We start from the raw sequence: 12,897 nt of genomic DNA, 5'->3' as shown, positions 1-12,897 counted from the left end.
TTTCTTACAACATCTGCTCATGGCAACTAAAACTACAGATGTGTTTGTTTTTCAGAATTTACATTATGTGGAAAAAGAGCTTCCTTTAAACTTTAGGTGGCACGCAAATTATCGTGAATGCCACACATGCCTCAATGCATGAAAAAGCATGAATTTATTTATGTAAAACCTAATTAATTATCAAAAACACACATTAATTAAAAGTATCTCATGCATGTGCTGCTGCATAAACAATACAAGTAAATTGGAATTAGACTGAATACACATTCAGTGACATCCTCTCTGAGTTTTTCAGGCTGTCCATGAACCGCAAACGTTTACATCATAAATAGTTTCTCATTCGTGATCGAACTAGCATTTTTAACACAATGATTAAACATTTTATTAAGATGTGTAAGAAAAGCTCTCAGTTCATGTATGTTCCCTTATGCTTCTTGGTGGCAAAACACCTTTTTTAACATTTAAGCATCATTTGGATCATATAGAGGTCAGAGCCATTGCTAATAATTGGCCTCCTGGACAGACAGTTGCACACTCTTGACAGGTGCATGTACGCAAGGCACGTCAACCAGTATCTACAGTAAATAAGATAGAAATGAGAGGAGCGTTTTAAACCAAATCTATTTCATAGCAGTGTAAAAACTACTGACACTGTTTCTCAAGGCTGCCTGGGTATTTAGAGATGACGTGTCAATCTCTCGACCATCATCTAATATTGGGGTTGGGGCACGTGTTTTTTTCCCCACTGTTAAAGAGGAGAGTCCATTGGGAAAGAGAGAAAAAAAAGACAAGATAGATATTCAATAAATATTTTACAGTAGTTATAAGTGGTTAAATAGAGGTTCCTCAGTTTGCAAGGGAATTAGTAACATGCTCTTCAGCTTTACCGTTCAGTCACAGTGATCTGCACTCAACAGTTTTTAACTGGTGGCAATGAGTGAAGCTGCAGTCATCAAAGAAGCAATGAGACATTAACAGAGTGTTTATCATTGCTCCATTTGGGACATTTGACATTTTCTTAGAGCTGACCAAATGTTCTGGGACAAGTGGCTGCTCTTAGAGTTTATTTTATTTATTTTTTAAGGCTCACTTTATCGGACCCTCTTCGCCCAACCCAGCCCCCCCGGGGGAGGAGCGGCAGATGGACAGCTTATTGATTGATGTAGCTTTGTTGTAATATTCTGATGTACTGGGCTTAGAGAAAATCAAAAGCTAATCAGTAATCACTGCGGCGTGCCACTCACTCATCCAAAGTGTCCTTTTCACATTGGCCGAGCCGCCTGAGCTCTGCGGTCCACCTGTTGCGGTAGTGTTCTACTTATTTACTATTATTATTTTTTTATTTCTTTTGCCAAATGTCCTCACATCTACATTAATTTATTTATTTTTAACATTTCTACCACAACGAGTCTGCAGTAAGTAGATGAGACAAAGCTTGTTGCCAAGCTGCAATTTATTTATTTATTTATTTTTCATTTGTCTGGTCAGTAACATTTCCTGATGCATTTAAAGGGACAGCTGTCAGCACCTCTGATCAGTTTCATGTCTTCATGTTAATGAAGGCTGTGCAGCACGATGGTGGCTGACTAACTGTGGTATCTATCAAGTCTGATTCCTCGCAGGTGTGCTTGGGCATATTTCCACTGTAAATGTTGGTTGAGAAATCAACAACCATTTCTAAGAAACCTTGATTAATGAGGGCTCTGATATCCCAGGTGTAATCAGCCTTTGATTACGAAGAAAAGAGCACATCCACTGTTGTGACCTTCATTTTAGGTCATCGTTGCTTTTTTTATGCTTTTACGCGATAATGTGTGCACTCGTTTCCTTTCTAAAGGTCTCAGCTGTCGAAAAAAATACTCCAAATGTTAGTCAGCAAGTATCTATACCTAAGGGTAAATACAGTATACGGTTGATGGATGCATATCACATCAATAGGTGTTCATTGCCTGGCAGTCATATAAAACTTTCAGCAGTTGACAGTGAACTCTGTGGATTATCCAGAGTATCTGGGACATTGTCGTAGGAAAAACACAGTTGCTGTTGGAGGCAGAAATCTCAGAGGCGGATGTTTCGAAGCTGGGCCTCAAACTCACAACATGAAACGACGACATCTTTAAGCTCGAGCCGTGGGACGCGGCAGCTAATCAAAAGAGGAGTCACAAACGCCCGAGACAATTATACCGGCAGCGATAGAGGAAAGCATCCGCACAATAAGACAATAATGTAAAGTCTAGAACTGGATTCACAGAATGCAACGGAGAATGAAAAACCTAATAAAATGCTTTTTTTTATTAGCTGGAGAGGTTCAGGTAGGTGAGAGGAAGCGAGGGAATGGACAACAGACTTCAAACACTAATGAAACTTAGATATGTAAAATAGTATAGCTGAATAAAATCAAAGGTAGACATCATGAGTTAAAAAAATGCTGTGGATGTTAGGTTACAGCTAATCTAACACACGATTAGTTTACGTTGACCTGAGGAACCAAAGCTGTTTATTACATTGAAAATTTGCACCCGAATATTCTCCTCTGTGTACACAAAGAAAGAAGGGTTCACCTTAAATCTTGCTTGATGCTGTTTGTGTGTCGGTGCTGTCAGCACGCAGATCACACGAGTTAAATGTGGCACCACTTTAGCCGACCTCAGTGAGAGACAGAAGAATTTTAACAACCTTGAAAGGTCATAACTGCCGATGGGCGTGATTATTTTCATCTTTTCATATCCGAGGATCTAGATTAAAAAACTATATCCAAATGGAAATCGTGAGCATATTGTGGGTGATTTTTCATGCCCTGCCTTTGTCTTTGCGGGTTTATTTTAAAATTGAAAGATTTGCTGCTTGTGATTGTTTAACTGAAGTGACACTCAAGGCCTGATTGGGTTATTTGCTCCGTTTTTGCATCAATTTAATTTTAATCCTGATTCTCTCGCATGCAGAATCCATTACTGTCTTACTGATGTTTGTAAAGCAGTTTTGGTAAAATTGAAGTCACTCTCATAGAGCTAAGAACATAATTAGAAAGCACAGTGATAATGGAGAGCCACAAAAATGCCATAGGTTATTTCTTCTTCTTGTAAACTGCCTAAATGAATTCCTTAGTTGACCCCTCAAAGAGTAAATAATGTCATCTACTGATATTCAGGTTTAAATTTCTGTGTATATGTTGAGTTATAATTCTAGATTATTTATCTATTATTCAGTTTAAGAAAAGAAAACAAGATAAAAGATGCTACGTGATTGCAGGAAGTGAACAAAACCACCGGTGACGCTAGCCCCCGGGCTACATGGGTGCAACCAGCCGTCTGTTTCTTTACCGTCACTGACTGCCGTTCTATTTAAATAACACTGACCGATGGAGCTGAGAGGTGGACTGTGCCTCTGGAAAAAATGAGAAGTGGCTCATATTAAAATGTCACAGAGCCCTTGGTTAAGATATCCTTATGTCCTCCACCTGATCTTTATTTTGCTGGTGTTCAGATTCAGATTTAACAAACATTTTTTACTGTCCTGCAATGCTTTTAAGAAGACTTTGGTCACAAAGTCTTTTATATGTTAAGCCGAACAATGGATGATTTTTTTTGCTACACAAATAATATTTCTTATCCAGTTATATTAAATATGTTAATAGACACCTATGAGCACTGGTGTTGGGATAGAAGAAAAGAAATCCATCTCTCTTCTGTAAAATTCAGAATTTAAAAGCCCTGCAAGCAGCCCCACGAGACCGTGGAGGCTGCTTCACCCTTCACCAGCTGACCAAACCAACTGAGCAGTTCTGAGAGCACTGCATTTCAACAAGAGACACACAACAAGTGTGCAGGAAGCGCAAACACATGAACTGAGTTTGTCTCCTTTTGTCTTCAGCTCTGTTTAACTTAATTCCTGTGGGTCTGAGAGTCGTGGCCATCCAATCAGTTAAGACCGGTCTCTACATCGCAATGAACGGAGAGGGTCACCTTTACTCCTCGGTGAGTGCATGCACACACACAGACACACACACACACACACACACACACACACACACACACACACACACACACACACACACAGACACAACAAGAAATGCTTTGTTTCAGCTTCTTTAATGCGTGCGGCACAGCACAGGGAGCTTTAACCGATTACAACCGGTATTACGGCGCTTTCCTGTTTTTTGTGCATTGGGAAACAATGCTCAGGAGAAATTGTTTAGCTTACTTAGGGATCTGAATTTATCAATGACAACTTCTCGTGTGATTTTAATTATTGAGAACTGGACATATTATTGCTTTGAAAAAAGTCAGAAGGCTTTGCTTTGTCTGCAGGGAAACTGTGAGCTGAGAGATTAGTCTGTTAACTTTAGCTCCGATTAAAGTGGTAAATTACTTTGCTTGAATCTGGTCAAAAATAGTTTGGGAAATAAGCAGAGATAGTTTTTAAGGTGTTATTTCATTATTTATTCAAACTTCATATATTTATTTGACATTTGAATAATAAAATGTAAAAAGAAATTGTCACTTTCACCTTAATCGTTTAATTTGGTGGGGAAAAAAATCTGTTTTTTCCTCTTGGCAAGCAAACAGTAAGAAACAACAGGAAAAATTAATGTTTTTCAAGGAAGGTAACACAGGGTTATTACGTTTACTGTGCATGGATTGGTTAAACTTGTGATTTCTTTTGTCATTTTTGCTTAAATGTCTCATCAGTTATCAAAATGAGGGCCTATTATTTCTGTGAATTACCTAATGGGCTCCTTGACTAATTTCCAGAATAACATTTGGATCTAGTGACACTCTTTAAAAGAGCCAGATGTGAACTAAATGAATCACCGTCCGGCTAATGTGACAGATATTTTAAAACATATATCATCACCTTCCACACTGACGTTATATTGTGTGGAAGAAACATGAGGGGATTTTTTTGTACAGCCCTGCTTAGTTACCAGGTGTAGGGACTGTTTGGACTGTATCCAGGAACCTTGGTCTTGATGTGGAATTTTTGGCTCGAAGGACACATGAGCTTATGCTGTGGTTAGGCGTCCGTTATCCATCTGTCCGTGTCACAAGAATCAGTACGCCTCCTAGAGTTTCAAAGTTTTATCGGTCGTGCACACAGTGATCAACCAATGCGTCTCGACTCAAATTGTGCTCAAGGTCAAGGTCAAGTTTGTCATTTTACAGGCACTTTTCCATTTTCACAAGATTCACTTTTCCTCCTAGAGTATTAGTCATATTTTACTTTCACACAACAATCATCTCATGGGTCCTTACCCAAACTAAGGTCAAGCTCAAGGTCATATTTGCTGTTTTAGCTTCTGGTTTAACAGCATAACTTTCTTGCACACTACTTAGAGTTTCTCCAAATTTTCACACTTGATGCACTGAACAATAGTCAGTTGAAACCATTTAGCAAAGATTCTCAGTGTCTATGAATTCTGCATGCACATAAGTACAAAGAATGAGCTTCATGAAAATACTAAACAATGTGATAGCTTTAAATATCACTTTGCACACGTGTTGAATCCCACATATCCTGTTAGATGGTGATGAGCATGATCTTATTGGTCATGATTGTGGAGGGAGTGGTCTTATTGGTTGCCTCCCACATTAGAAGGGATGGTTGGAGGGCCTCCCTATTACCATAACCTAACATCAGTATTGGGACCAGTGCTCTGAAATGCTTATACATTCATGTATTTTCATGTTTATTATGGCTACAATGTTAAAACACTTTCCTTTGACCTCAATTTGAGTGTTTGTGAGCCCCATTGACTTAATAAAGGACTTTTGATTCTCATTAGCTTGTGCAGTACTTTTCACTTCTGTTCTGCACTTCACACATTACAAAAACCTGTGAATTGTGATAGATCGTGAGCTGTGTGAGCCACTACGTCACAGATCTTCTGTATTCTGCTCTGTGTGACGGTACACTGATTAAAAATCAGATGCAAAGATCACCAACCCAGCATGTGTTGGGGAACTTTACTGAAATCTGGCTTTAAAATATGAAAATAAAAAAACATACGCTGTTGTTCTATAAAGCTGGCAATGAACTGCAGCTGATTAATTCTTAAAATCAATTAAAAAATAAACTGTAAGGCTCGTCAGAGTTTTGATTGAGAGACGAATACTGAGTCAGAGCCAGCGGTGCATAATAGCACAAAAAGCTTTTTTCATGTCAGAAGATAATGTGAAAGACCCATTTTTTAGGTTTTGTGGGACAGAAGATTGGAGACAGTTTCATTAGATAGAAAGAGAGAGATGAAAAGAGAGATAAATTGCTTTGAATAGATGCCAGTGAAGCATATTAGCCTGATTACAGACGAGTATGCGTTCAGTCGGTCTTTTATTATTTGATAATCGTTAGATTCTGTGTCCTTTCCAGAAGCATCTCCTTCCTGAACATAAAAAATTCAGACAATGAAAAAAAGAAAGAAAGAAAAATCTGAAAACCTTGTCGAATAATTGAAATAAGAAAGAGACATGGAGAACAATAAGAAAGACATGACAGGGAGACGGCAGAAGAGGTGAAGAGCAAGTGGAGCGGAGCAGGATGGAGGGGATGTGAGGTAGAAGAGTGGCGGCGTGAAGATGTTTGAGCAGAATATGAATTATTTCCATGCTGACTCTTCAGAGAAAGTTCAACCTCTTCCACTGACGTCCCCTCTTCTGACATCACCCTTGCTTCCTCCCCTTCATTTCTTTTTTTGGTTGGAGATGACAGGAGCAGAGGAGGAGGGGAAAGGAGGTGACGGGAGAAGGAGAGAAGTAAGGAGAGGTGATGGAGAAAGAGAGAGAGAGGGAGGGAGGAGACGGGGGAATAGAAATGGATGGCGGCGGAGAGGAGAGGCAGAGACAAGAGAGATGAAAGGAGGGAAATGAAAGGGAGAGGTGAGAGGAAAAAGGGTGAGGCCAGTACATGACAGAAAAAAAATGAAAGGAGGAGAGGGGAGAAGAAAGAATAGACTTGGATGTGAGGCAGAAGAAAAGAAAGTGGAGAGAAAGTAGGGCAAGGACAATGAGGAAAAGATCAAGAGGATGGAGGAAAAGGGCTGCAGACAGAAAATAAGAAAGGAGGGAAGGTGACACAGAAGAGGTGAAAATGAAGTGCATGTAAAAGGACGAGACAGTCAAGGAAAAATGGGAAAGGAACGAGAGTAAAAGTCGTAAAAAATGACAGAAGGAGGTGGAGAGAGGAGATGAATGCAAGAAAGACAAGAAAAAATAGAAATATATAATGTAAATGTGAGGAAATGACATTGATTAAATAAGAAAGAAATCTGGAAATGAAGGAGAAAAGGGTAAAACAGAGGAAAAGACTGAAGGGAGGGGACTGCAGACAAAATGAAATGAGGTAAAATGTTGTGGAGCTAGATGTGCAAAACACAAATGAAAAATGTATGGAGAAAAGGGGAGAGGATGGAGAGGGAGGAGGCGAAATGTTTAGGTAGAAGGGGGAAAAGGACGAGAGGAAAAAGTTGTAAAAAAAAAAGACAGGAGCAAAAACAAGCCTGTAGACAAAGGGGGTAATCGGGAAGAGAAAGAACGGAGATCTGTGCTGCTCTGCTGGGCTTTCTCAGCCTGTCGCTGAAAGTCACAGATGCATGAGGACTTCCTGTAAATAATTGAAGAGGGGGAGTCCCCCCCTACATATACACACTCACACTCAGCATAAATCCCCTCTAAAGCTGCATAGAGGGAAAGTGAGCATGTTTGATCATTTTCCAGCTCTGTGACTGATGTGCAGACAGCTACAAGATAACAAATATATAAATTATATACAGCAGGATGGGTTTATTGTGATGTCAGCACTGCTTGATGCTTAATTGGTTGCTGCAAAGGTCCTGGCTGTTGGAGTGCCTCGCACTGGTAGTGTGAACCAACCTGTAGAAATACTCATTAAATGTTATAAGGGTGCCATCACAGTTCATTTTATCCTGCTCTGGACATGAGCAGCGATGTTTAGCTTTATGTATTTGGTAATTGGTTGTTTCAGGTTCACACTAACCAAAGAGCTTTATTTTGGACACAGTTTGGTTTATCTTTCATCCCTCTTGGCTACATATGAATTGGACTCCAGTGCCTGCAACTTCAACAAGACATGGTGCACTTGTTAGCAGTCTGTTCTGTAACGACTTCAGAATAGACCAGCAGTCCAAAGCATTTTGCACTTGGAAGGACTTTTACATTACAGCGTGTTTGCTAGCAGGTGTAAAAACATTATCTTGTAGCCGCAGTTGTGTGAAAATGTAAGCAACCCTTTCAAACAGTGCCTGCAGAAAAAGGTGATATATTTCAAGAACACCACAAGGAAAATCAGCTTTTTCTACCATATATTAATTAAAGGTTTTTTTTTAAGACAGATATCAATACTTGGTGATTTTAAATTCTGATATATCGGCCGAAGGGTGCTTCTCCCTGCTCTTTGTTACGTTTTACATTTTAATTTATCACCTGTTATAAATGCCAACACTGATATACCGGCAAATAGCTAATATCAGCGGGGCCAATATATTGGTTGACCTCTAATATCGACATATGGAGAATTTAAGTACATCTTTGACATAAGACTTATGTGCTTCCTAAATTCCTTTTTTTCAAGGATGCCTTCTTGTTTCTTCCATATAAAGCCTGTATTAAATACTCCACAACAATTAAATGTTTAACTATGAGCTATTCAGTAACCGTCCATTTTTTTTTAGACATTTCTTAGGAGAATTGTTGATTCTCTTAAGGTCATTATCTTGTTACAAGGACCACCTCTAGTTCAACTTTAGTTTTTAGACAGATGGCCACACATTACCTCTTTAATATGATAGAAAGTCCACAGCTGTGGTAATGGCTGGGATCTGGTCAGTCCACAATAAAGCAAAGCAAAAGTGAAGTCTAACATTTCCAACACCACGCTTGACAAGTGGTAAAAGAGTCTTCTCTTAACAAAGCTGTCTTTGGTCTCTGCCAAACATGGGTATGGTTACTGTGAACACAGCAGATAATGTGCCCAGTACACATTATTTCAAAAGATCTTTGATGTTTGTAGGGCTGTCAAAAAAGAAAGATAGTCAGATACTAATTGATACTAAAAACTGTCGCTTTAGATCAGGGGTGTCGAACTCCAGGCCTCGAGGGCCGGATTCCTGCAGGTTTTAGATCTCACCCTGGGTCAACACAACTGAATCAAATGATTAGTTCATTACCAGGTTTCTGGAGAACTTCAAGACATGTTGAGGAGGTCATTCAGCAATTTGGATCAGCTGTGTTTGATCAAGGACACATCTAAAACCTGCAGGACACCGGCACTCGAGGCCTGGAGTTTGACACGTGTGCTTTAGATACTTACCAGCAAACAGAACTGATACCAACAGAGCCGTCTTCGCTTCTTCCAGTCAACACAACCTCATACAGCATTGCTGCAGACAGACACACCTGACCTCACTAACAGCTGAACACAAACACGAACAGCTAACTTTTTTAATGTTGGAATGTTTAATGAGGAATTCTAAGAGGTCAGTAAATCTCCTATTTCAATGACATTGAAGTATTAAACTGTTATCACAAACATCAGCCTGTCAGGCACACGTGTTAACATTAGCCATTTCACTATAAGCAATTATTCCACAATCATATCGGCCATCTCTTAAGGTATCATTAAAGTAACGGCAGTGGCTAATAATAAAACAGTAATGTTAATGTTGAAGCTAGGTAGCAAACTATCATTGAACTTTTATCTGTATTTTCCTATCGATAAAGACCCACACCACCCACTGCCATCCGTACTACACCAAAGTACAAAGACATTTTCTGTAATTTAATGAAAAGGTTATATACTAAATTCATAATTACAGAACAGTCTGAGCAATGATCTATCAGAACGTTGTCTGTAACACACATTTAATCATATAGTTTCACTGGACTGGCCCACTTATCATCAAGTGGACTGAATGTGGCTCACGTTGTAAAAATGAGGTTGTCAACCCTGCTCTAGACCTTTGCATAGTTTTTTTTAATTTTAGAAAATGTTAGTTTTGCTTACCTACCATTTTTGCTATCTCTATTCTGATTGTAGAATTTACATAAATTGAATAGAAAATTGATTTGATTTGATTCATGCGTGCTAAGAGGCCTAACAGTTCTCAGATCTTTCCAGTGGTGACACATCAGTAGCACGCAGAACACCAGACCCCAGATGAAACAGGCTTCAGATGACGGTCATTAAGGAGGATCTAATCACTGGCACCTAATATAAAACTCCTGATTCTGATTTTGTAAATCTGAAGGTTACGTAAATATAACCTTTTACATGTTTTCATGTGACAGAATGACAAAAAAACAAAATATTTGCTTGTCTAAATAGATTGAAAAGGCCACAGTTTCTACAGGATGTGTTTCTTTTTGAGTATATTTAAAAATTTCTAGTCTCTTATCCGATATAGTTTAAATAACATTTATTTTGTGACCCATTAAGCATCAGTGTGTGTGCGCAGTGTGATGGACTAAACTAAACAGGAGTCCAGTTCAGGTTCTTGCAGATGGAAAAATAATTCCATCGATCTCAACTTTCATATTCGGAATTAAAAGTGCCAGAACGATTCACACGACTTCACAGCCTACATTATGCATTCAAATCCCTGAATAAATGTGTCTCATTTGTCACTGAAAACAAGGAAAAGGACATTTTTGAAGAAATGTGAAGTAATGTAATCAATTTTAACACATTTTCTTCTGACGTGTCATCACTCACAGTTCTCAATTGTAAATGAAACTGAATTTTCTTCTCCAAATCTCAAAACATATGAGATGTAAAATGTAATAATGTGCATTTTGGGGTTGCGTGTTTTTTTTTTACTCTTTAAATGTCAAAAAAGACAAAATAAAAAAAGGAAACATTTCTTTTTCCCAAATTGCTTTCAGTATCCAAGCTGTGTATGTTGATTACATCATCCTCAGACATTTACATTATTCCTGGTATAGTGCATTTTCTTTGCAGCTTCTTCCTGGATGTATGCTGCTCTCCTCTTGGTGTGTTTTTTATCCTCTTATTGCAAATTGTTAATGATATGCTGCAAACTTAGTTATACATAGTGGCTCTTATTAATCCCAGATAACCATCATCTGGCGGCTGTGTGGTTGTGCACGTATGTGTGGTTTGTGTGTGGGTTTGGGAGTGCGTGCGCTCAGCTAACAGATGGCACAGTGTGCAATGAGCTGCTATGTGATAATTATGGAGCATGCTGGGGGAAGTGGAAAAAAAGTGCTGATGAGTTTGGGACTGTGTGTGTTTGCGTGTGAATGAGGACGAGAGTGGTAAAAGAGTGCGTCCCTGCGCAGAAGGGTGAATATTCCACGCATCGGTATGTTGTGTGTGCGCGGACGTATCAGGGGTGTTGGGTAGGTGTAGGTGTGAAGATGTCGGCTGAGAGGTGAAAGAGGAAATTGAGTTTTTGCCTTTTTTCTTTTTGCAAAATCATTGCACATTTCCTGCATCACACTGCTGTTACTGCCACACTGTGTTCTTCTACCGCTGCTGTATATGGATGAGAAAAAAGACAGGCAATATTACATTAGGGATGGCTTTGAATGTTATTTCCTGTTGATAATACCTGTTGTGACACACAGCAAACAAAACAGAAACATTTTTCAAAGGTGAATATTTTCATACATTTTACCAACAGGCCTGTAAGGAGGTTTTGTAGACATGGTAAGTTAATCACTTTATATACATTTTCCAGCCATTTTTTTAGTTACACCTTGTGTAATAAGGCCAGGTTGAACCCCCTTTTTTATCTTCAAGCTGCTTTAATTCTTTGTTGCATATATTCAACAATGTCCAGGAAAATTTTGCTCGGTGTTGGCATGACATGATCATACATTGCTGGAGATTTGTCAGCTGGATCCCAAAGGTGCTCTGTTGGATTGATCTGGTGACTGTGGAGACCATTTGAGTACACCGAACTCATCATCAGAGTGGACAAAGTTTTCCTAAAGTTTTTTGGTGCAATTTTGGTTAGCTCTTGTGAATTGTACCTTCAGTCTCCTTTCTCAGCTGACAAGACTGATACCCAGTGTGGTCTTCTGCTGCTTTACCCCATGTCTAAAGCAGTCTGGCCATTTTCCTCTGACCTCTGGCACCTCTTCTCAATTCTGATGGTCGGTTTGAACTTAAACAGAATCTCTTAACCACGCCTACAAGCCTAAATGCACTGTGTTGTTGCCATGTGATTGGCTGACTAGGTATTTGCATTAACAAACAGATGTATTTAATAAAGGGCCTCTGTATGCTAGGTTTATGTAGGTATTGGCATTAGGTGTGTGTATCTTGACAACTGTCCCTGAAAGCTCCTTTTTTCTCCCTTTTTTTCAATTTGTGTTTTGCTGACTGTCCACCATCAAAGATTAGAAATGCAAATGTAGTCCTTCATGCAGTGAAGTCTCAGTGAATCGAGCCCTGGTCTGCTTGTTTGGGAGTCCCCTGTGAGCTTACACACCATCTTGTTGCTGCTCTTCCATCTTTGTCTTTATACACCCCTCTTATTTTTTCAGTCGCCTTTGTGTCCAGGTATCACTAGGTGATAGAAACATATTGGCGTACCAATATATAATGTACCTTAAAAGAAAAGGACAATGGTATTTAATGAAACTGTTTAAAAAAAAAATAGATGATTAGGAGCATTTTTAAACAAAAACACAGAAAAAAAATACTGAAACTAGCCTAATATAAGTCTGTGAAGGTTCTCAGTCATCCAGGTCATTGTAGTCAAAGGAGCTTGCAAAGAAAAGCGTCTGGACTTCTTTAAGTTACTTGAAGACGTTTCACCTCTCATCCGAGAAGCTTCTTCAGTTCTAAGGTCAAATGGTGGAGAGTCCCAGATATAAACCTAGTGGGAGTATCCCCCCACTTTTGTCCCTCTGTGGGGGG

General features: G+C 39.2%; 1 protein-coding gene across 2 annotated transcripts in view; it reads left to right on the top strand.

Moving 5' to 3' along the window:
* LOC146360867 (fibroblast growth factor 14-like) overlaps positions 1-12,897 on the top strand; it is a 71,729-nt gene that overhangs the window by 38,927 nt on the left and 19,905 nt on the right. For both annotated transcript variants that reach the window (XM_084921299.1, XM_084921300.1), the window contains exon 3: positions 3,871-3,974. In XM_084921299.1, coding sequence (XP_084777425.1) covers positions 3,871-3,974 — 104 coding nt within the window. The remainder of the gene's footprint in view (positions 1-3,870; positions 3,975-12,897) is intronic.

Source organism: Perissodus microlepis, chromosome 23 (assembly GCF_051167445.1).
Source record: "Perissodus microlepis isolate ML-2025 ecotype Zambia chromosome 23, ASM5116744v1, whole genome shotgun sequence".
Lineage (NCBI taxonomy): Eukaryota > Metazoa > Chordata > Actinopteri > Cichliformes > Cichlidae > Perissodus > Perissodus microlepis.
This window is presented reverse-complemented; position numbering and strand designations above follow the sequence as displayed.